This window comes from Bufo gargarizans, chromosome 8, assembly GCF_014858855.1.
Source record: "Bufo gargarizans isolate SCDJY-AF-19 chromosome 8, ASM1485885v1, whole genome shotgun sequence".
In the NCBI taxonomy this organism is placed as follows: Eukaryota; Metazoa; Chordata; class Amphibia; order Anura; family Bufonidae; genus Bufo; species Bufo gargarizans.
Genome location: NC_058087.1, coordinates 91,567,692 through 91,592,840, shown reverse-complemented (window position 1 = coordinate 91,592,840; position 25,149 = coordinate 91,567,692). Strand labels below are relative to the sequence as shown.

Here is a 25,149-nt window from a genome sequence, read left to right as displayed (position 1 = left end):
GATATCTTTTAACAACACACACAAACATTAAATGAAATAGATTAAATATACCTGTGCAAAGCTGGGTCCTTCAGCTAGTAGTGTATATTTTCAGTTTATCTCCAGATGTAAAAATAACAAGAAATAGATTCTTATTAGCATTAGAAGCTTTATTTTTATAATATTTGAAGAGGAAATATCAGCTTTTAATCAGTATTAGCCAGCTTAGCAGTTGTCCAGAACTCTCCTGAAAGAACTCACTCTTGCATTGAGAGATCCCCAATCGCTGAAACGCCGGTATTCTCCTGGTTTCAGAAAATATTGTCTTCCCCGGTAGTTGGGCTGCTCATAAAAGATCCAGTGACCTTCAAGCACATTACAAGAGTTGATATCATGATTCTTAAAGAGCTCAAAGACAGACGGACAGTCTTCTAAAACTTCTAGCATTTGGCCTTTAAACTCTTCTTTCTCATAAATCTTCAGTTTGTGGGGTCCTTTTTGCTATGTTAGGGGAGAAATAATAGAAATACCATTTTATATTTCCAGGTAATAGATTAATTGAAACTGCATATTAGATAGATAGATAGATAGATAGATAGATAGATAGATAGACACTTGTTTTTTCAAAATCTTTAAAAACCTACCTGTGGAATTACTCTGCAAGACCTGATGGAATCACTGAAACCCATCCACTGCTGATAGTCAGGATATTCCCCCTTCTTAAGGAAATACTGATGACCCAAATAGTTAGGACGTTCATACAGCATCCAGCAGCCACTGTCTACTCGGATGGAATTACAGCGGCTAAAGTAGGAATGGAGGTCAGCACAGTCACCACTGCACTCATAGCAACGGCCCTGGAAATTCCTGTCCTCGTAGAAGATGATCTAAAAGACAAAAGTTTTTAGTGTAATCAAAAACAAAACAAAAGAAATACAATCAATGCTGATGAAATTTCTGACAAGCAGTATATAGTAAATTTATGATGGTTTTAAATAATACTATTGTTATTGTTTTTCAGTAATTAACAGTTATTTCTCTCATTCAATACAATTTCAGGAATGTTACATGGTAAAACAGCTGCAGCTTATACTTTATTACCTTTCCCATTTTATCTGGACTGTGGATACAATTTTCAGTACCTAGTGCAGGGCTTTGTAGCTCTTATATACTTCACTACCCATGCTCGATCTGCAGAATTTTAACAAAGGAAAACATTTTCTGTGCAGTCAGGGATTTATTTCCCCCACTAATAGGCGGGACAATTGATATTAACCCTTTCCCAACAACACCACATAACACCACATGTTATAAATAGGTTTGAGCTGGCGCACAGTTAGCAAGATCATGTTCTGTAACAGGGAACTGAAATAATCATTTCCCTGCTACATAAAACCCCTGAAAAAAAATTGGAGAGAAAATGCATCTGCAGCTCAGCACTCATTTTAGTGTAGTAAACCAGCAAGGCCACTAAACAGTGCACGGAGCTGTGAACCTCCAGCTCTTTGAACTTTTTTAGTTCCAATATCTGCAGTTCCTGCTAGCAATTGATCAGTGGGAGTCCGAGAGTCAGACCACCACTATCTGATATTCATGACACCTAAGGATAGGTCATAAAAATAAAGCCTTGGAAAACCCCTTTCCAGACCTCCGCTTTACATGAAGTTCGGCCTTTAAAAATGGCACTCAATGCAAGTGTGGTGGGCACCATAGCCACAGCCACCATAGCCACAGGAACCTGGGACTAGTGTCTTCAATTAGAAATAATGCTGATTACAAAATTTGATAGCTCAGATGCCGTGGTCAGTTGTGATCTAATGATTGGTTGTTATAGCCACCTATGGTGCAGTTAAAGTTAAATTTGATTTGGCCAGTTTGCCAAATTTCTGGAAAAAATTTGGTTAGATCTGAATGTAGTTAAAAAATTGCTATTTCCTTGCTGCAGAGAGCCCTTATAGTGGTGTAGAACATTGTGCCTTGCAGTAACACGCATAGGGAGTCTGCTATGGTAGTGAAATTATACTGTGAGTCAGTAGGACATGCAGATGACAGGCATTGCTCTTAGAAGCACCACACACTTCACTTATTTGGGCAGTCACAAGGCCAAAACTGACCAAATAACTCAAGTATGAACTCATCCTTACAGGTCGAAATTAGTGCCAAGAAGAAGTGCACTCCTTTTACACCGTCGTCAGCCGATTCCACATAGATGCCTACTGAACCTGTTTTTATTAAATGCTTATATAAGTGGAGCCCTCAACAGAGTGGAAAGGGTGTCAGCAGTAAGTTTGTGTTGACAACACTGATTAATTTTCCCTTCCTCTGATCCGTCACAATAATAACCCCCAAAAAACTGATCCTGTCTGTTGAGCATCCGCCTTCACTCATTCAGTCAGTCAACATTTGATCAGTAATACATCAGTATTACTAATGCCCAAAAAAAAAAAAAAAAAAACAGGAGTTGATCCAAAACAGAGATGACACATAGAATATTTCCATGTCTTCTGTGTTTTGTACCCACTCCTGCTTTTGGCTACCAAATCACAAGCCAATTCTGATAGGACCATACAGGCCTTACAGATGATATACTGAAAGGATCCGCTGTGCGTCTCATTTTTCATTCCTTCTGACAGATCAGAAGAAGGGTCAAATAAATGATGATGTCAGCTAAGCCAAAAAGCTAAATAGTGGCCTGGTCATGAAGTGGGGAGGGTGGGAACAGCATGAGAAGTCCACAGAGTGGCCTTATGATGTAGTGGTGAGTTGGACTCAGCATGAGGAGGCCACAAAGTGGCACAATGACAGTATGGAGGTGGCAGCAGCAGCATCAGGATGCGACAGAGTGTGGAGGTGGTGGCAGCTGCAGCATCAGGAGGAGGCCACAGAGTAGCACAATGACAATGTGGAGGTGGTGGCACACAGAGTGGCAAGGTGACATAGTGTGGAGGTGGCATCAACATGAGAAGACTATAGAGTGGCAAGGTGGCATAGTGTGGACGTGATAGCAGCAGGAGGAAACCACAGAGTGGCAAGGTGACATAGTGTAGAGGTGGCAGCAGCATCAGGAGACCACAGAGTGGCAAGGTAACATAGTGTGGAGGTGGCAGCAGCATCAGGAGACCACAGAGTAACAAGGCGACATAGTGTGGAGGTGATAGCATCATAAAAAGACCATAGAAAAGCAAGGTGACATAGTGTGGAGCTGGCAGCAGCATCAGGAGGCCACAGAGTGGCAAGGTGACATAGTGTGGAGGTGGTGGCAGCAGTAGCATCAGGAGGAGGCCACAGAGTGGCACAATGACAGTGTGGAGGTGGCGGCAGCATGAGGAGAACACAGAGTGGCAAGGTGACATAATGTAGTGTGGAGGTGGCAGCAGCATCAGGAGACCACAATGTGGCAAGGTGACATAATGTAGTGTGGAGGTGGCAGCAGCATCATGAGACCACAGAATGGCAAGGTGACATAGTGTGGAGGTGGCAGCAGCATCAGGAGACCACAGAATGGCAAGGTGACATAGTGGGGAGGTGGCAGCAGCATCAGGAGACCACAGAATGGCAAGGTGACAGAGTGTAGAGGTGGCAGCAGCATTAGGAGACTACAGAGTGGCAAGGTGACATAGTGTGGAGGGGGCAGCAGCATCAGGAGTCCACAGAGTAGCAAGGTAACATAGTAATCCACTCCTGATTCATCTTGACAATGGTCAGTCTCTCCACATTTTGGGTGGACAGGCAAGTTCTTCTTGGGGAAACTATGGCCCCCGCCGCACTAAACACCCACTCTGATGCCACACTAATGGCCGGGCAGGACAGCTTTTCGAGGGCAAATTCTGCCAGTTGCGGCCAGTAATCCAGTTTGCATGCCCAGTAGTCCAGCGGATCTTCAATGGCGGCTGGCAGGGTGCGCTCCAAGTATGCCACCACCTGCTGGTTCATGTTATGCTCTATGTCTAGCTGCTGGTGAGTAGTTTCTTCAGTATGCGGGTGAAGAAAGCTGCCTATCAGCGACTCTAGACTCAGGCTACTGCTGATGGAGCTGGTACTGCTGATGCCACCCCCCCCTCCTCAGAAGCCATTGCAGTGGAACGTGAGCACAGACGCTCCCCCCAGTCAGACCTGCGAGAGGATGGACAATAGCGCAGATAGGCAGCAGCAACCTGACTACATAGGATGTCTCAATAGTAGTTCAGTTTGTTTTCCCTCTTAGCTGGTGTAAAAAAGGCCACCATTTTTGACCAGTAGCGAGTGTCCAACAAGGTTGAAAGCCAGAAGTCATCCCTCTGCCGAATGCTGACCATTCGCCTGTCACTACGAAAGCAAGTGAGCATGCATCGGGCCATTTGTGCAAGTGACTCAGAGGGACTCCCTGCCTCCATCTCCACTGCATACTGGGTCCTCTGTCTCATCTTCCTCATCACCCTGTAGCTCTTCTGGCTGGTCCTGCTCCTCCTCTCCTGTCACCTGTGCATGAAAAACACCCATTTCGCTACACATTGCTTGTGCTCCAATGTCCTCCTCCTTCTCCTCCTCCAGTTCAGCCCCCACAGGGCTCATGTGGCCATGAGCACTAGGCATATAAATCAGAGAAGAAAATGCACCAAACGGATATGCCACTGACTATACTAGCTAGTCATACAAGCATATATTAAAAGCTGAGAATTTTGCCAATATATTCCTGTCAGGAAGATATCGGAGCCCATCATGAACCACGTCACGGTCACTCAGCATGGCAAGGGGTCCTACCACTACGCTAACTGTGGTGTGAACACGGTCTGAAGGTGATGAAATCCAGCTCACAGCCAAGCTTCCACACAACCGCATAGCAGGAGAACTAATGCAATGTGAACAAAGCAAGACTGTAAGCCACACCCATATCAGACCTGTGATGGAGGTCACTAGGTGCAAAAGAATGTTTGGATGCCAGATAAAGGCACATTCAACACATATAAAACAAAATCACAGAAAAATAGTGGCCAATATGGGGGAACTGCTCAAACCCCAAACACTGTAGCGTGTTTCTCATTAGGGGAGCAGTCCCACCGCATGTGAACCACAGAAATATAGTGGCAAATATGGGGGAGCTGCTCAAAACCCCAAACACTGTAGCGTGTTTCTCATTGGGGGAGCAGTCCCACCGCATGTGGACCACAGCAAACGACCATCCAGAGCAATTAATGCGTACAAGGGAGGATGCCAGCGCGGTCCACATGCACTACAACGGCATCCTACACAAAACGGAGCATTGTGCGGATGAAAATACAATTATATAAATCACAATTTTTTTGTAATTTTGTTTTATATGTATTGAATGTGCCTTTATCTGGCATCCAAACATTCTTTTGCACCTGGTGACCTCCATCACAGATCTGATATGGGTGTGGCTTACAGTCTTGCTTTGTTCACATTGCATTAGTTCTCCTGCTATGCGGTTGTGTGGAAGCTTGGCTGTGAGCTGGATTTCATCACCTTCAGACCGTGTTCACACCACAATTAGCATAGTGGTAGGACCCCTTGCCATGCTGAGTGACTGTGGCGTGGTGCATGATGGGCTCCGATATCTTCCTGACAGGAATATATTGGCAAAAGTCTCAGCTTTTAATATCTGCTTGTATGACTAGCTAGTATAGTTAGTGGCATATCCGTTTGGTGCATTTTCTTCTGTGATTTATATAATTGTATTTTCATCCGCACAATGCTCCGTTTTGTGTAGAATGCCGTTGTGGTGCATGTGGACCGCGCAGACGTCCTCCCTTGTACGCATTAATTGCTCTGGATGGTCGTTTGCTGCGGTCCACATGCGGTGGGACTGCTCCCCCAATGAGAAACACGCTACAGTGTTTGGGGTTTGAGCAGTTCCCCCATATTGGCCACTATTTTTCTGTGATTTTGTTTTATATGTATTGAATGTGCCTTTATCTGGCATCCAAACATTCTTTTGCACCTGGTGACCTCCATCACAGGTCTGATATGGGTGTGGCTTACAGTCTTGCTTTGTTCACATTACACTAGTTCTCCTGCTATGCGGTTGTGTGGAAGCTTGGCTGTGAGCTGGATTTCATCACCTTCAGACCGTGTTCACACCACAGTTAGCGTAGTGGTAGGACCCCTTGTCATGCTGAGTGACCGTGACGTGGTGCATGATGGGCTCCGATATCTTCCTGACAGGAATATATTGGCAAAAGTCTCAGCTTTTAATATCCGCTAGTATGACTAGCTAGTATAGTCAGTGGCATATCCGTTTGGTGCATTTTCTTCTGTGATTTATATAATTGTATTTTCATCCGCACAATGATTCGTTTTGTGTAGGATGCCGTTGTGGTGCATGTGGACCACGCTGGCGTCCTCCCTTGTACGCATTAATTGCTTGGGATGGTCGTTTGCTGCGGTCCACATGCGGTGGGACTGCTCCCCCAATGAGAAACACGATACAGTGTTTGGGGTTTTGAGCAGCTCCCCCATATTTGCTACTATATTTCTGTGGTTGACATGCGGTGGGACTGCTCCCCTAATGAGAAACACGCTACAGTGTTTGGGGTTTGAGCAGTTCCCCCATATTGGCCACTATTTTTCTGTGATTTTGTCATGAGCACTAGGCACCACATCTCTAGTCCCCTGACCAGCCAGATTTACCAGCATCTGTTGCAGGACATGAAGCAGTGGAATCACATTGTTCATCCCGTAGTCCTGACTGACAATTAACATGACCTTCTCAAAGGGCCTGAGCAAACGGCAGGTGTGATGCATGAGCTGCCACTGGCTGACATCGAAGTTACACAGGGGAGTACTCATGTCTGCTTGGATCATCAAGAAATGGTTTATGGCCTTTTTCTGTTCGTATAGTCGGTCCAACATATGGAGGGTGGTGGAATTCCAATTGGTGGAAACGTCGCATATCAGCCTATGATGGGGGAAGCCGTTCTGCTGCTGCAGCTCAAGGAGGGTGTGCTTTGCGGTGTACGAGTGGCTGAAGTGCATGCAATGTTTCCTGGCCAGTTTTAGGATGTCTTGCAGATGGGTGGAGGACTTTAGGAACCGCTTGACAACCAAATTGAACACGTGTCATACAGGGCGCATGGCTCAGCCCTCCTTTATGCAGCGCAGACACCACGTTCTTCACGAGTGTTGAGTGCGAATATTTGAATCTCAAATTTTAATCATGAATATCAGCACTTAGAGAATTTGCTAATATTTAAAATATAGCACTATATATTTGTAAATTCGAATATTCTATATATATTCTTTTTCACTGTACACATGATCCCTCCCTGTTTCTATCTGGTGGGCCAATGAGAAGTCTGCAAGAGCTTAGCAACTTCCCTAGCAACCAATAGTAAAGTTGCCTACTCTTAATTTATATAAGAGAAACTCCCCACAGCCATTTTGTGCTGTTTCATGGAGAGAGAGAGAGAAAGAGAGGTGATCTTTGTGCTGTGCTGAATTCCTGTGACTTCTGATACCTCACATATATAATCTAGAAATTGTTATATAGTGTAGGTTAGTGAGTGAATAGTGTAGCTGATAGGTTCCAGTGTAGGGTGTTAGGGACATTACATAGTTAGATCATATATATAATCCAGATAGTTAGTGGTAGATAGTCAGTGTAGGGTGTAGGGTGTAGGGTGTAGAGTAGGTTAGATAGAGATATAGTATAGTGTATGTTTTTGCTGTCTGTTTCGTGTCTGAAAAACAAAATTAGTTTGCTTCTGTGTTTTAGTGTTTTAGGGTTTCGTGTGGGTAGTGATTAGTGTCAGAGTATTTTGTCTTTGAAAAAAACAAAAAAGTCTTTTTCTGTGTTTTTGGGTTAGTGTTTTAACGTTTTGTGAGGGTAGTGTAAGCATCTTTTTTCTGTGAAAAAAAAGTCTTTTTCTGTGTTTTAGGGTTTAGTGTATATTTTATTTTACCTTTTTTGCCTCATTGTCCCCAACCCAATAAAGTTTGCCTAAATTTCCTCATTATTTTCCTTAGGGTCCATTCACACGTCCGTTTTTTCTTTCCTGATCTGTTCCGTTTTTTGCGAAACAGATCAGGACCAGATCTGGACCCATTCATTTTCAATGGGTCCTGGGAAAAATCGGACAGCACAATGTGTGCTGTCCGTTTCCGTTGTTCCGTTCCGCATGTCCGATTAAATATAAAACATGTCCTATTCTGTTCCGCAAAAATCGGATCCTGGTACAATACAAAGTCAATGGATCCGCAAAAAATGTCATCCGTTTTATGCGGATTCCGTTCCTGGAAATTAAATCCTGCCCACAGAAACCAAAGGGGAAGGGCTTTGCAGAGCTGGATCATCTTTTTTAAAAATCAGACTGGATTTAAAAGTTGTCAGGATGCCACTGTATGATGTGGAGAAATTAATTACCCTAATTGAAGAGCGTCCCAACCTATGGGATACCCGACTGGACTCCTACCACGACCGAGTCCTGAAGGAAAGGTCATGGGAAGAGATTGCTCAAGAAATAGATGGGGCTGAATTTGCTAAAGCAGACTCCAAGAAGCGTCACATCATCAGTGAGTAATTTATATATGTATATATGTCTGGTAATATTTCTTGTATGAAGTGCATGTATTCAGGAATGTGAAAACTATGGCTCTACAAACTACTACTCCTCCTTCTATGACGTGCTGTCTAGAGTAGTAGTTTTTCAGCATTTGGAGAGCAGCAGGCTGACCATGCATTCCATATAGCCTAAAGATCCAGCTGCATATTCATTTTTTTTTTTTTGCTTTGCAAACTTTTCTAATCCTTACTAGAGTTGAGCGGACACCTGGATGTTCGGGTTCGAGAAGTTCGGCCGAACTTCCCGGAAATGTTCGGGTTCGGGATCCGAACCCGATCCGAACTTCGTCCCGAACCCGAACCCCATTGAAGTCAATGGGGACCTGAACTTTTCGGCACTAAAAAGGCTGTAAAACAGCCCAGGAATGGGCTAGAGGGGTGAAAAAGGCAGCAACATGTAGGTAAATCCCCTGCAAACAAATGTGGATAGGGAAATGAATTAAAATTAAAATAAAATAAATAAAAATTAACCAATATCAATTGGAGAGAGGTCCCATAGCAGAGAATCTGGCTTCACGTCACCCACCACTGGAACAGTCCATTCTCAGATATTTAGGCCCCGGCACCCAGGCAGAGGAGAGAGGTCCCATAACACAGAATCTGGCTTCATGTCACCAGAGAATCAGTCTTCATGTCATAGCATAGAATCAGGCTTCACGTCACCCACCACTGCAACAGTCCATTGTCATATATTTAGGCCAAGCACCCAGGCAGAGGAGAGAGGTCCCGTAACAGAGGATCTGGCTTCATGTCAGCAGAGAATCAGTCTGCATGTGATAGCAGAGAATCAGGCTTCACGTCAGCCACCACTGCAACAGTCCATTGTCATATATTTAGGCCCAGCACACAGGCAGAGGAGAGAGGTCCCGTAACAGAGAATCTGTCTTCATGTCAGCAGAGAATTAGTCTGCATGTCATAGCAGAGAATCAGGCTTCACGTCAGCCACCACTGCAACAGTCCATTGTCATATATTTAGGCCCAGCACACAGGCAGAGGAGAGAGGTCCCGTAACAGAGAATCTGTCTTCATGTCAGCAGAGAATTAGTCTGCATGTCATAGCAGAGAATCAGGCTTCACGTCAGCCACCACTGCAACAGACAATTGGCATATATTTAGGCCCAGCACACAGGCAGAGGAGAGAGGTCCCGTAACAGAGAATCTGTCTTCATGTCAGCAGAGAATTAGTCTGCATGTCATAGCAGAGAATCAGGCTTCACGTCAGCCACCACTGCAACAGTCCATTGGCATATATTTAGGCCCAGCACCCAGGCAGAGGAGAGTGGTCCCGTAACAGAGGATCTGGCTTCATGTCAGCAGAGAATCAGTCTGCATGTCATAGCAGAGAATCAGGCTTCACGTCACCCAACATTGGAACAGTCCATTGGCATATATTTAGGCCCCGGCACCCAGACAGAGGAGAGGTTCATTCAACTTTGGGTAGCCTCGCAATATAATGGTAAAATGAAAATAAAAATAGGATTGAATGAGGAAGTGCCCTGGAGTACAATAATATATGGTTAAGGGGAGGTAGTTAATGTCTAATCTGCACAAGGGATGGACAGGTCCTGTGGGATCCATGCCTGGTTCATTTTTATGAACGTCAGCTTGTCCACATTGGCTGTAGACAGGCGGCTGCGTTTGTCTGTAATGACGCCCCCTGCCGTGCTGAATACAAGTTCAGACAAAACGCTGGCCGCCGGGCAGGCCAGCACCTCCAAGGCATAAAAGGCTAGCTCTGGCCACGTGGACAATTTAGAGACCCAGAAGTTGAATGGGGCCGAACCATCAGTCAGTACGTGGAGGGGTGTGCACACGTACTGTTCCACCATGTTAGTGAAATGTTGCCTCCTGCTAACACGTTGCGTATCAGGTGGTGGTGCAGATAGCTGTGGCGTGTTGACAAAAGTTTTCCACATCTCTGCCATGCTAACCCTGCCCTCAGAGGAGCTGGCCGTGACACAGCTGCCTTGGCGACCTCTTGCTCCTCCTCTGCCTTGGCCTTGGGCTTCCACTTGTTCCCCTGTGACATTTGGGAATGCTCTCAGTAGCGCGTCTACCAATGTACGCTTGTACTCGCGCATCTTCCTATCACGCTCCAGTGCAGGAAGTAAGGTGGGCACATTGCCTTTGTAGCGTGGATCCAGCAGGGTGGCAACCCAGTAGTCCGCACACGTTAAAATGTGGGCAACTCTGCTGTCGTTGCGCAGGCACTGCAGCATGTAGTTGCTCATGTGTGCCAGGCTGCCCAGGGGTAAGGACAAGCTGTCCTCTGTGGGAGGCGTATCGTCATCGTCCTGCCTTTCTCCCCAGCCACGCATCAGTGATGGGCCCCGAGCTGCGTTGGGTGCCACCCCGCTGTGACCATGCTTCATCCTCATCCTCCTCCACCTCCTCCTCATCCTCCTCGTCCTCCAGTAGTGGGCCCTTGCTGGCCACACTTTTACCTGGCCTCTGCTGTTGCAAAAAACCTCCCTCTGAGTCACTTCGAAGAGACTGGCCTGAAAGTGCTAAAAATGACCCCTCTTCCTCCTCCTCCTCCTCCTCCTGGGCCACCTCCTCTTCCATCATCGCCCTAAGTGTTTTCTCAAGGAGACATAGAAGTGGTATTGTAACGCTGATAACAGCGTCATCGCCACTGGCCATGTTGGTGGAGTACTCGAAACAGCGCAACAGGGCACACAGGTCTCGCATGGAGGCCCAGTCATTGGTGGTGAAGTGGTGCTGTTCCGCAGTGCCACTGACCCGTGCGTGCTGCAGCTGAAACTCCACTATGGCCTGCTGCTGCTCGCACAGTCTGTCCAGCATGTGCAAGGTGGAGTTCCACCTGGTGGGCACGTCGCATATGAGGCGGTGAGCGGGAAGGCCGAAGTTACGCTGTAGCGCAGACAGACGAGCAGCGGCAGGATGTGAACGCCGGAAGCGCGAACAGACGGCCCGCACTTTATGCAGCAGCTCTGACATGTTGGGGTAGTTGTGAATGAACTTCTGCACCACCAAATTCAGCACATGCGCCAGGCAAGGGATGTGCGTCAAACCGGCTAGTGCCAGAGCTGCAACGAGATTTCGCCCATTATCGCACACCACCAGGCCGGGCTTGAGGCTCACTGGCAGCAACCACTCGTCGGTCTGTTGTTCTATACCACGCTACAACTCCTGTGTGGTGTGGGGCCTGTCCCCCAAACATATGAGTTTCAGAATGGCCTGTTGACGTTTACCCCGGGCTGTGCTGAAGTTGGTGGTGAAGGTGTGTGGCTGACTGGATGAGCAGGTGGAAGAAGAGGAGGAGGAAGCCGAGATGGAGGAGGTGGCAACAGGAGGCAAAGAATGTTGCCCTGCGATCCTTGGCGGCGGAAGGACGTGCGCCAAACAGCTCTCCGCCTGGGGCCCAGCTGCCACTACATTTACCCAGTGTGCAGTTAGGGAGATATAGCGTCCCTGGCCGTGCTTACTGGTCCACGTATCTGTGGTTAGGTGGACCTTGCTACAGATGGCGTTGCGCAGTGCACACTTGATTTTATCGGATACTTGGTTGTGCAGGGAAGGCACGGCTCTCTTGGAGAAGTAGTGGCGGCTGGGAACAACATACTGTGGGACAGCAAGCGACATGAGCTGTTTGAAGCTGTCTGTGTCCACCAGCCTAAATGACAGCATTTCATAGGCCAGTAGTTTAGAAATGCTGGCATTCAGGGCCAGGGATCGAGGGTGGCTAGGAGGGAATTTACGCTTTCTCTCAAATGTTTGTGAGATGTAGATGGAGCTGAACACTGCCGTGTGACATGGTTGAGATGCTTGGTGACGGAGGTGGTGGTGGTGTTGGTGGTACATCCCCTGTTTGCTGGGCGGCAGGTGCCAACGTTCCTCCAGAGGCGGAGGAAGAGGCCGAGGCGGCAGCAGCAGAAGAGGCCGAGGCGGCAGCAGAAGAGGTAGCAGGGGGAGCCTGAGTGACTTCCTTGTTTTTAAGGTGTTTACTCCACTGCAGTTCATGCTTTGCATGCAGGTGCCTGGTCATGCAGGTTGTGCTAAGGTTCAGAACATTAATGCCTCGCTTCAGGCTCTGATGGCACAGCGTGCAAACCACTCGGGTCTTGTCGTCAGCACATTGTTTGAAGAAGTGCCATGCCAAGGAACTCCTTGAAGCTGCCTTTGGGGTGCTCGGTCCCAGATGGCGGCGGTCAGTAGCAGGCGGAGTCTCTTGGCGGCGGGTGTTCTGCTTTTGCCCACTGCTCCCTCTTTTGCTACGCTGTTGGCTCGGTCTCACCACCGCCTCTTCCTCCGAACTGTGAAAGTCAGTGGCACGACCTTCATTCCATGTGGGGTCTAGGACCTCCTCGTCCCCTGCATCGTCTTCCACCCAGTCTTGATCCCTGACCTCCTGTTCAGTCTGCACACTGCAGAAAAACGCAGCAGTTGGCACCTGTGTTTCGTCATCATCAGAGACGTGCTGAGGTGGTATTCCCATGTCCTCATCATCAGGAAACATAAGTGGTTGTGCGTCAGTGCATTCTATGTCTTCCACCGCTGGGGAAGGGCCAGGTGGATGCCCTTGGGAAACCCTGCCAGCAGAGTCTTCAAACAGCATAAGAGACTGCTGCATAACTTGAGGCTCAGACAGTTTCCCTGATATGCATGGAGGTGATGTGACAGACTGATGGGGTTGGTTTTCAGGCGCCATCTGTGCGCTTTCTGCAGAAGACTGGGTGGGAGATAATGTGAACGTGCTGGATCCACTGTCGGCCACCCAATTGACTAATGCCTGTACCTGCTCAGGCCTTACCATCCTTAGAATGGCATTAGGCCCCACCATATATCGCTGTAAATTCTGGCGGCTACTGGGACCTGAGGTAGTTGGTACACTAGGACGTGTGGATGTGGCAGAACGGCCACGTCCTCTCCCAGCACCAGAGGGTCCACTAACACCACCAGGACCATGTCCACGTCCGCTTCCCTTACTAGATGTTTTCCTCATTGTTATCGTTCACCACAACAACAAAAATATTATTTGGCCCAATGTATTGTATTCAAATTCAGCTGAATATAAATTTGAGGCCTAGTATTTAGGCGCTGGGTGACAGGTATAGGTTTACTGGCAGAATTAGACTTGGAAATGCACAGTAGCGGGTCTGTGAAGTTATTCAGAATGACCCTATGTGCACGTTGAATATGATATACCCTTTTAGGGATAGATTTCAAATAGCTCTAATGTAGCAGAAACCACTAAATTATGAAATTGCTAAATTGGGAATTGTATTTCAACCCAGAACAAAAACTGTGCTTTGACGGACACTAAATAACTTGCCCAGCCACAACAGTACAGCAGTAACGACAGATTTAGCAGGATATAAATTTGAGGCCTAGTATTTAGGCGCTGGGTGACAGGTATAGGTTTACTGACAGAATTAGACTGGGATATGCACAGTAGTGTGTGTGTGAAGTTATTCAGAATGACCCTATGTGCACCTTGAATCTGATATACCCTTTTAGGGATAGATTTCAAATAGCTCTGATACAGCAGAAACCACTAAGTTAGGAAATTGCTAAATTGGGATTTGTATTTCAACCCAGAACAAAAAATTTGCTTTGACAGACACTAAATAACTTGACCAGCGACAACAGTACAGCAGTAACGACAGATTTAGCTGGATATAAATTTGAGGCCTAGTATTTAGGCGCTGGGTGACAGGTATAGATTTACTGACAGAATTAGACTTGGAAATGCACAGTAGCGTGTGTGTGAAGTTATTCAGAATGACCCTATGTGCACCTTGAATCTGATATACCCTTTTAGGGATAAATTTATAGTAGGCCTGATACAGCAGAAACCACTAAATTAGGAAATTGCTAAATTGGGAATGGTATTTCAACCCAGAACAAAAAATGTGCTTTGACGGACACTAAATAACTTGCCCAGCCACAACAGTAAAGCAGTAACGACAGAATTAGCAGGATATAAATTTGAGGCCTAGTATTTAGGCGCTGGGTGACAGGTATACGTTTACTGACAGAATTAGACTTGGAAATGCACTGTAGCGTGTGTGTGAAGTTATTCAGAATGACCCTATGTGCACCTTGAATATTATATACCCTTTTAGGGATAGATTTCAAATAGCTCTGATACAGCAGAAACCACTAAATTATGAAATTGCTAAATTGGGAATTGTATTTCAACCCAGAACAAAAACTGTGCTTTGACGGACACTAAATAACTTGCCCAGCCACAACAGTACAGCAGTAACGACAGATTTAGCAGGATATAAATTTGAGGCCTAGTATTTAGGCGCTGGGTGACAGGTATAGGTTTACTGACAGAATTAGACTGGGATATGCACAGTAGTGTGTGTGTGAAGTTATTCAGAATGACCCTATGTGCACCTTGAATCTGATATACCCTTTTAGGGATAGATTTCAAATAGCTCTGATACAGCAGAAACCACTAAGTTAGGAAATTGCTAAATTTGGAATTGTATTTCAACCCAGAACAAAAAATTTGCTTTGACGGACACTAAATAACTTGACCAGCCACAACAGTACAGCAGTAACGACAGATTTAGCTGGATATAAATTTGAGGCCTAGTATTTAGGCGCTGGGTGACAGGTATAGATTTACTGACAGAATTAGACTTGGAAATGCACAGTAGCGTGTGTGTGAAGTTATTCAGAATGACCCTATGTGCACCTTGAATCTGATATACCCTTTTAGGGATAAATTTATAGTAGGCCTGATACAGCAGAAACCACTAAATTAGGAAATTGCTAAATTGGGAATGGTATTTCAACCCAGAACAAAAAATGTGCTTTGACGGACACTAAATAACTTGCCCAGCCACAACAGTACAGCAGTAACAACAGATTTAGCTGAATATAAATTTGAGGCCTAGTATTTAGGCGCTGGGTGACAGGTATAGATTTACTGACAGAATTAGACTTGGAAATGCACAGTAGCGTGTGTGTGAAATTATTCAGAATGACCCTATGTGCACCTTGAATATTATATACCTTTTTAGGGATAGATTTCAAATAGCTCTGATACAGCAGAAACCACTAAATTAGGAAATTGCTAAATTGGGAATTGTATTTCAACCCAGAACAAAAACTGTGCTTTGACGGACACTAAATAACTTGACCAGCCAAACCAGTAACAACAGATTTAGCTGGATATAAACTTGAGGCCTAGTATTTAGGCGCTGGGTGACAGGTATACGTTTACTGACAGAATTAGTCTGGGATATGGCCAAAAAATAAACAGACTATTGCTGGTTAAATGCACTTGGTGTGACAGCTTGACCAACCACACTACTGAGGGTTAAATGCACTTGGTGACAGGCGCAGCTTGCCCCTGATGTAGTATATGGCCAAAAAATAAACAGACTATTGCTGGTTAAATGCACTTGGTGTGACAGCTTGACCAACCACACTACTGAGGATTAAATGCACTTGGTGACAGGCGCAGCTTGCCCCTGATGTAGTATATGGCCAAAAAATAAACAGACTATTGCTGGTTAAATGCACTTGGTGTGACAGCTTGACCAACCACACTACTGAGGGTTAAATGCACTTGGTGACAGGCGCAGCTTGCCCCTGATGTAGTATATGGATAAAAAATAAACAGACTATTGCTGGTTAAATGCACTTGGTGTGACAGCTTCACCCTGATGTAGGCTTTAGCCAAAAAACAACCACACCATTGAGGGTTAAATGCACTTGGTGACAGGCGCAGCTTGCCCCTGATGTAGTATATGGCCAAAAAATAAACAGACTATTATTGGTTAAATGCACTTAGTGTGACAGCTTCACACTGATGTAGGAATTAGCCAAAAAACAACCACACCATTAAGGGTTAAATGCACTTCGTCGCAGCTTGTGCTGGCGCACCACAAGACACAAAATGACCGCCGATCACCCCAGAAAAAAGTGACTGACAAACGGTCTGGGCAGCCTAAAAACAGTGAGCAATTGAGTATCAGCAGCTTAATGATCCACAGCTGCAGATCGATCAATTAATCAAGTCCTTTGGAGGAGTTAATCTGCCTAATCTCGCCCTACTGTCGCAGCCGCAACCTTTCCCTATGCTGATCAGAGCAGAGTGACGGGCGGCGCTATGTGACTCCAGCTTAAATAGAGGCTGGGTCACATGGTGCTCTGGCCAATCACAGCCATGCCAAAAGTAGGCATGGCTGTGATGGCCTCTTGGGGCAAGTAGCATGACGCTTGTTGATTGGCTGCTTTGCAGCCTTTCAAAAAGCGCCAAGAAAGCGACGAACACCCAACCCGAACCCGGACTTTTACGAAAATGTCCGGGTTCGGGTCCGTGTCACGGACACCCCAAAATTCGGTACGAACCCGAACTATACAGTTCGGGTTCGCTCATCCCTATTGATGACATGTTCCCTTTAACAAATCTCTCACAGTTTATTTTTTGGGGTTGACTAAGGACTTAATATTTTACACACCTAGACACCATTACTCTATTGTTAAACTGGGAGAAAAATGCTTGCATTTGTATTGAAGGGTTTAAGCAATGAATACATTTGATAACATGAGCAAAAGGACACAAAAGAACTAAACATGTTACATAGTAAACAAAGAAAGGTCAGTGTCATTTGCACTGCATGCATCTACATCAGCAGGACCACATGTATAAAAGGTCTTCCACTCTTACCATTGCACAGTGCATAGCCCCTACAGCACAGGTACAGCAAAGATGGTTAAGGTAAGTGGTATTTTAATCAAGCCACATTTTAAACATGCTCCTACGGTATATTATGAATGTGTGCCACTTATTCTATATATGCTAATATTTGTGGGTAAGTTCTCTCTTTACCGACAGAGCCTTAAAGGGAACCTGTCACCGGGATTTTGTGTATAGAGCTGAGGACATGGGTTGCTAGATGGCCGCTAGCACATCCGCAATATCCAGTCCCCATAGCTCTGTGTGCCTTTATTGTGTCAAAAAACAGATTTGATACATATGCAAATTAACCTGAGATGAGTCCTGTCCCTGACTCATCTCACATACAGGACTCATCTCAGGTTAATTTGCATATGTTTTAAATCATTTTTTTAACACAATAAAAGCACACAGAGCTATGGGTACTGGGAATAGCGGATGTGCTAGCGGCCATCTAGCAACCCATGTCCTCAGCTCTATACATAAAATCCCGGTGACAGGTTCCCTTTAATCAGCATAAGGAGATTTATAGGCCATACATGCTCTTCTGAAATTCTTTGAAGAGGGGATACAAATGAGTTCTTAGCAAGCTCTGCCTCTAATGCCACCAAATGTAAGGCAGCTATCCTATAAGTCAAGGTTCAACCCTTTAAATTGGCTTTGAGGCATGACGCCCATAATAAATAAGCCAGCACCTCATCTTCAGACAGCTGTTTCAGGGTATCGCGCATGGCAAGGGGTGTTTGTTTATATTTTTTACACTGCTAGGCGGAGGCTTCCACCTAGGAGTGTTCTGGGTGACATCACTGCCACTGAGATGGGCAGACTTTAGCGCTGCCCTAGACATTTTACAGGCTAGGGCAGCGCTAAAGCCCTCCCATTAGTGCCAGTGACATCACCAGGCTCACTGCTAGGCGTAAGCCTCTGTCTAGCTTTACCCTTGGAGAAACCTTTGATCCGATGCTCATGTATGTGTTTATCTGTATGTGTGTTAGTGTTTGTGTATTTGTGTCAACATCTGCTTATTGTCTATATAGGAGACAGCACCAGTCTCCTAAATATCTGGATATGAGTAGTAGTAGTGTGTGTATATATATATATATATATATATATATATATACACACACAAATAATAAGATCACTACTGCTCTACTCCTATCCAGTAGGAAACTAATACTGCGACATAAACTTGTTTAAAAAAATAAATAATTATATATATATATTTATATATTGCAAGTATCTGTATCTCAGTATCAGTGTATACTAGCAGAAAGGCCCGGCTTTGCACGGGTATATTTCATTTAATGTTTGGGTGTGTCGTTAAAAGATATCAACAGTATCCACTATAACAGTGACATCTACAGTACCCCGCCCCTTTAACTGTGACCTCCACAATGATCTGCCCCCTTAACATCCACAGTGCCCTCCACTTTAACAGTGACCTCTACAGCGGCTTCTCCCTTTATTAGTACCCTACACAGTACCCCATCTCGTTAACAGTGATTTCCACAATAACCTACTCCCTTAACAGGGACCTCCACAGAGCTCTGTTCCCTTAAAATGTAACCTCCACAACATGCCACCCCCTTAACAGTGACCTCTACAGCACCCTGCCCCTTAACATTTACCTCCATAGCGGACCATCCCCTTAACTGTGACTTCCCCCATTCCCTGCCCCTTAACAGAGACCTCCACAGTGCCCACCCCTTTAACGGTGACCTCCACAGCATTCCGCCCCCTTAACAATGACCTCCACAGCAGCCTTCCCCTTTAACAGTGACCTTCACAGCATCCCACCCCATTAACAGTGACCTCCACAGAAGCCCGCCCCTTTAAAAGGGACCTCCACAGTGGCCACCCCTTTATTGGTGACCTCCACAGTACCCCATTTCCTTAACAGTGATTTTCACAACACCCTATCCCCTTAACAGTGACCTCTACAGCAATCTGCCCCTTAACACTGACCTCCATAGAGGACTGTCCCCTTAACTGTGACATCCACAGCAGCCTACCCCTAGGGTGGTCAGAGGTCCGGTTTTAGGCCAGACAGTCTGGATTTCAAACTTCCTGTCCTCCGTCCGGTGCATAACCTGGACAGACACAGGGATGAACAGCTCACTCTGAGACAACAGCACTGTGCTGTCTGAGCGTGAGCTGCAGGGAGAAAGTCACCCTCCCTCCCACCCCTGCAGCTGACAGAAGTTGATTTTTACCTTCATTTTTTTTTAACCCTTGTCGGCTGTGGAATGGGAGGGGGCATGGCCTAATCAGGTCAGGGATGTGGCTTATCAGGACTTGGGGGTGGGTTTTAAGGCTGTCTTTTGAGGGTGGCCTGAATAACCACCCTACCTGCCCCTGAACTGTGACCTCCAAAGCACTCCCCTCCCTTAACAGTGTCATCCACAGCGCCGTGACCCTTTAAAGCTGACCTACAGCCGTAAAGAAAAATGGCTGGGTTGTTATGAAAACTTGGTGTAAAACTGTATGTATAGAGTTGAGCGAACACCTGGATGTTCGGGTTCGAGAAGTTCGGCCGAACATCCCGTAAATGTTCGGGTTCGGGATCCGAACCCGATCCGAACTTCGTCCCGAACCCGAACCCCATTGAAGTCAATGGGGACCCGAACTTTTCGGCACTAAAACGGCTGTAAAACAGCCCAGGAAAGGGCTAGAGGGCTGCAAAAGGCAGCAACATGTAGGTAAATCCCCTGCAAACAAATGTGGATAGGGAAATTAATTAAAATAAAAATTAAATAAATAAAAATTAACCAAAATCAATTGGAGAGAGGTTCCATAGCAGAGAATCTGGCTTCCCGTCACCCACCACTGGAACAGTCCATTCTCAGATATTTAGGCCCCGGCACCCAGGCAGAGGAGAGAGGTCCCGTAACAGACAATCTGGCTTCATGTCAGCAGAGAATCAGTCTTCATGTCATAGCAGAGAATCAGGCTTCACGTCACCCACCACTGTAAGAGTCCATTTTCATAAATTTAGGCCCAGCACCCAGGCAGAGGAGAGAGGTCCCGTAACAGACAATCTGGCTTCATGTCAGCAGAGAATCAGTCTTCATATCATAGCAGAGAATCTGGCTTCCCGTTACCCACCACTGGAACAGTCCATTCTCAGATATTTAGGCCCCGGCACCCAGGCAGAGGAGAGAGGTCCCGTAACAGACAATCTGGCTTCATGTCAGCAGAGAATCAGTCTTCATATCATAGCAGAGAATCAGGCTTCACGTCAGCCACCACTGCAACAGTCCATTGTCATAAATTCAGGCCCAGCACCCAGGCAGAGGAGAGAGGTCCCGTAACAGACAATCTGGCTTCATGTCAGCAGAGAATCAGTCTGCATGTCATAGCAGAGAATGAGGCTTCACGTCACCCACCACTGCAACAGTCCATTTTCATAAATTTAGGCCCAGCACCCAGGCAGAGGAGAGAGGTCCCGTAACAGAGGATCTGGCTTCATGTCACCAGAGAATCAGTCTGCATGTCATAGCAGAGAATCAGGCTTCACGTCACCCACCACTGCAACAGTCCATTTTCATAAATTTAGGCCCAGCACCCAGGCAGAGGAGAGAGGTCCCGTAACAGAGGATCTGGCTTCATGTCACCAGAGAATCAGTCTGCATGTCATAGCAGAGAATCAGGCTTCACGTCAGCCACCACTGCAACAATCCATTGGCATATATTTAGGCCTAGCACACAGGCAGAGGAGAGAGGTCCCGTAACAGACAATCTGGCTTCATGTCAGCAGAGAATCAGTCTTCATATCATAGCAGAGAATCAGGCTTCACGTCAGCCACCAATGCAACAGTCCATTGTCAGATATTTAGGCCCAGCACCCAGGCAGAGGAGAGAGGTCCCGTAACAGACAATCTGGCTTCATGTCAGCAGAGAATCAGTCTGCATGTCATAGCAGAGAATGAGGCTTCACGTCACCCACCACTGCAACAGTCCATTTTCATAAATTTAGGCCCAGCACCCAGGCAGAGGAGAGAGGTCCCGTAACAGACAATCTGGCTTCATGTCACCAGAGAATCAGTCTGCATGTCATAGCAGAGAATCAGGCTTCACGTCAGCCACCACTGCAACAATCCATTGGCATATATTTAGGCCTAGCACACAGGCAGAGGAGAGAGGTCCCGTAACAGACAATCTGGCTTCATGTCAGCAGAGAATCAGTCTTCATATCATAGCAGAGAATCAGGCTTCACGTCAGCCACCAATGCAACAGTCCATTGTCAGATATTTAGGCCCAGCACCCAGGCAGAGGAGAGAGGTCCCGTAACAGAGGATCTGGCTTCATGTCAGCAGAGAATCAGTCTTCATGTCATAGCAGAGAATCAGGCTTCACGTCACCCACCACTGTAAGAGTCCATTTTCATAAATTTAGGCCCAGCACCCAGGCAGAGGAGAGAGGTCCCGTAACAGACGATCTGGCTTCCTGTCAGCAGAGAATCAGTCTGCATGTCATAGCAGAGAATGAGGCTTCACGTCACCCACCACTGCAACAGTCCATTTTCATAAATTTAGGCCCAGCACCCAGGCAGAGGAGAGAGGTCCCGTAACAGAGGATCTGGCTTCATGTCACCAGAGAATCAGTCTGCATGTCATAGCAGAGAATCAGGCTTCACGTCACCCACCACTGCAACAGTCCATTTTCATAAATTTAGGCCCAGCACCCAGGCAGAGGAGAGAGGTCCCGTAACAGAGGATCTGGCTTCATGTCACCAGAGAATCAGTCTGCATGTCATAGCAGAGAATCAGGCTTCACGTCAGCCACCACTGCAACAATCCATTGGCATATATTTAGGCCTAGCACACAGGCAGAGGAGAGAGGTCCCGTAACAGACAATCTGGCTTCATGTCAGCAGAGAATCAGTCTTCATATCATAGCAGAGAATCAGGCTTCACGTCAGCCACCAATGCAACAGTCCATTGTCAGATATTTAGGCCCAGCACCCAGGCAGAGGAGAGAGGTCCCGTAACAGACAATCTGGCTTCATGTCAGCAGAGAATCAGTCTGCATGTCATAGCAGAGAATGAGGCTTCACGTCACCCACCACTGCAACAGTCCATTTTCATAAATTTAGGCCCAGCACCCAGGCAGAGGAGAGAGGTCCCGTAACAGAGGATCTGGCTTCATGTCAGCAGAGAATCAGTCTGCATGTCATAGCAGAGAATCAGGCTTCACGTCAGCCACCACTGCAACAGTCCATTGTCATAAATTCAGGCCCAGCACCCAGGCAGAGGAGAGAGGTCCCGTAACAGACAATCTGGCTTCATGTCACCAGAGAATCAGTCTGCATGTCATAGCAGAGAATGAGGCTTCACGTCAGCCACCACTGCAACAATCCATTGGCATATATTTAGGCCTAGCACACAGGCAGAGGAGAGGTTCATTCAACTTTGGGTAGCCTTGCAATATAATGGTAAAATGAAAATAAAAATAGGATTGAATGAGGAAGTGCCCTGGAGTCCAATAATATATGGTTATGGGGAGGTAGTTAATGTCTAATCTGGACAAGGGACGGACAGGTCCTGTGGGATCCATGCCTGGTTCATTTTTATGAACGTCAGCTTGTCCACATTGGCTGTAGACAGGCGGCTGCGTTTGTCTGTAATGACGCCCCCTGCCGTGCTGAATACACGTTCAGACAAAACGCTGGCTGCCGGGCAGGCCAGCACCTCCAAGGCATAAAAGGCTAGCTCTGGCCACGTGGACAATTTAGAGACCCAGAAGTTGAATGGGGCCGAACCATCAGTCAGTACGTGGAGGGGTGTGCACACGTACTGTTCCACCATGTTAGTGAAATGTTGCCTCCTGCTAACACGTTGCGTATCAGGTGGTGGTGCAGTTAGCTGTGGCGTGTTGACAAAAGTTTTCCACATCTCTGCCATGCTAACCCTGCCCTCAGAGGAGCTGGCCGTGACACAGCTGCCTTGGCGACCTCTTGCTCCTCCTCTGCCTTGGCCTTGGGCTTCCACTTGTTCCCCTGTGACATTTGGGAATGCTCTCAGTAGCGCGTCTACCAACGTGCGCTTGTACTCGCGCATCTTCCTATCACGCTCCAGTGCAGGAAGTAAGGTGGGCACATTGTCTTTGTAGCGTGGATCCAGCAGGGTGGCAACCCAGTAGTCCGCACAGGTTAAAATGTGGGCAACTCTGCTGTCGTTGCGCAGGCACTGCAGCATGTAGTCGCTCATGTGTGCCAGGCTGCCCAGGGGTAAGGACAAGCTGTCCTCTGTGGGAGGCGTATCGTCATCGTCCTGCCTTTCCCCCCAGCCACGCACCAGTGATGGACCCGAGCTGCGTTGGGTGCCACCCCGCTGTGACCATGCTTCATCCTCATCCTCCTCCACCTCCTCCTCATCCTCGTCCTCCTCGTCCTCCAGTAGTGGGCCCTGGCTGGCCACATTTGTACCTGGCCTCTGCTGTTGCCAAAAACCTCCCTCTGAGTCACTTCGAAGAGACTGGCCTGAAAGTGCTAAAAATGACCCCTCTTCCTCCTCCTCCTCCTCCTCCTCCTGGGCCACCTCCTCTTCCATCATCGCCCTAAGTGTTTTCTCAAGGAGACATAGAAGTGGTATTGTAACGCTGATAACGGTGTCATCGCCACTGGCCATGTTGGTGGAGTACTCGAAACAGCGCAACAGGGCACACAGGTCTCGCATGGAGGCCCAGTCATTGGTGGTGAAGTGGTGCTGTTCTGTAGTGCGACTGACCCGTGCGTGCTGCAGCTGAAACTCCACTATGGCCTGCTGCTGCTCGCACAGTCTGTCCAGCATGTGCAAGGTGGAGTTCCACCTGGTGGGCACGTCGCATATGAGGCGGTGAGCGGGAAGGCCGAAGTTACGCTGTAGCGCAGACAGGCGAGCAGCGGCAGGATGTGAACGCCGGAAGCGCGAACAGACGGCCCGCACTTTATGCAGCAGCTCTGACATGTCGGGGTAGTTGTGAATGAACTTCTGCACCACCAAATTCAGCACATGCGCCAAGCAAGGGATGTGCGTCAAATTGGCTAGTCCCAGAGCTGCAACGAGATTTCGCCCATTATCACACACCACCAGGCCGGGCTTGAGGCTCACCGGCAGCAACCACTCGTCGGTCTGTTGTTCAATACCCCGCCACAACTCCTGTGCGGTGTGGGGCCTGTCCCCCAAACATATGAGTTTCAGAATGGCCTGCTGACGTTTACCCCGGGCTGTGCTGAAGTTGGTGGTGAAGGTGTGTGGCTGACTGGATGAGCAGGTGGAAGAAGAGGAGGAGGAAGCCGAGAAGGAGGAGGTGGCAACAGGAGGCAAAGAATGTTGCCCTGCGATCCTTGGCGGCGGAAGGACGTGCGCCAAACAGCTCTCCGCCTGGGGCCCAGCTGCCACTACATTTACCCAGTGTGCAGTTAGGGAGATATAGCGTCCCTGGCCGTGCTTACTGGTCCACGTATCTGTGGTTAGGTGGACCTTGCTACAGATGGCGTTGCGCAGTGCACACTTGATTTTATCGGATACTTGGTTGTGCAGGGAAGGCACGGCTCTCTTGGAGAAGTAGTGCCGGCTGGGAACAACATACTGTGGGACAGCAAGCGACATGAGCTGTTTGAAGCTGTCTGTGTCCACCAGCCTAAATGACAGCATTTCATAGGCCAGTAGTTTAGAAATGCTGGCATTCAGGGCCAGGGATCGAGGGTGGCTAGGTGGGAATTTACGCTTTCTATCAAATGTTTGTGAGATGGAGAGCTGAACGCTGGCGTGTGACATGGTTGAGACGCTTGGTGACGGAGGTGGTGGTGGTGGTGTTGGTGGTACATCCCCTGTTTGCTGGGCGGCAGGTGCCAACGTTCCTCCAGAGGCGGAGGAAGAGGCCGAGGCGGCAGCAGCAGAATAGGCCGAGGCGGCAGCAGCAGAAGAGGTAGCAGGGGGAGCCTGAGTGACTTCCTTGGTTTT

At 47.3% G+C, this 25,149-nt stretch overlaps 1 protein-coding gene across 2 annotated transcripts; it reads right to left on the bottom strand.

The window, feature by feature from the left end:
• Window positions 1–204: 204 nt before the first annotated feature.
• On the bottom strand, window positions 205–1,089 carry LOC122944532 (gamma-crystallin 2). Of its 2 annotated transcripts, none has more exons than XM_044302928.1 (3): window positions 1,081–1,089; window positions 620–866; window positions 205–473 (listed from the first exon to the last, which is right to left on the bottom strand). In XM_044302928.1, the coding sequence occupies exons 1-3, from the start codon at window positions 1,087–1,089 to the stop codon at window positions 205–207; spliced, it is 525 nt and encodes a 174-aa protein (XP_044158863.1). The 2 variants fall into 2 exon arrangements, with proteins under 2 accessions (XP_044158863.1, XP_044158862.1); XM_044302927.1 differs by having other exon boundaries at window positions 205–480; window positions 624–866.
• Between the last annotated feature and the right edge of the window lie 24,060 nt (window positions 1,090–25,149).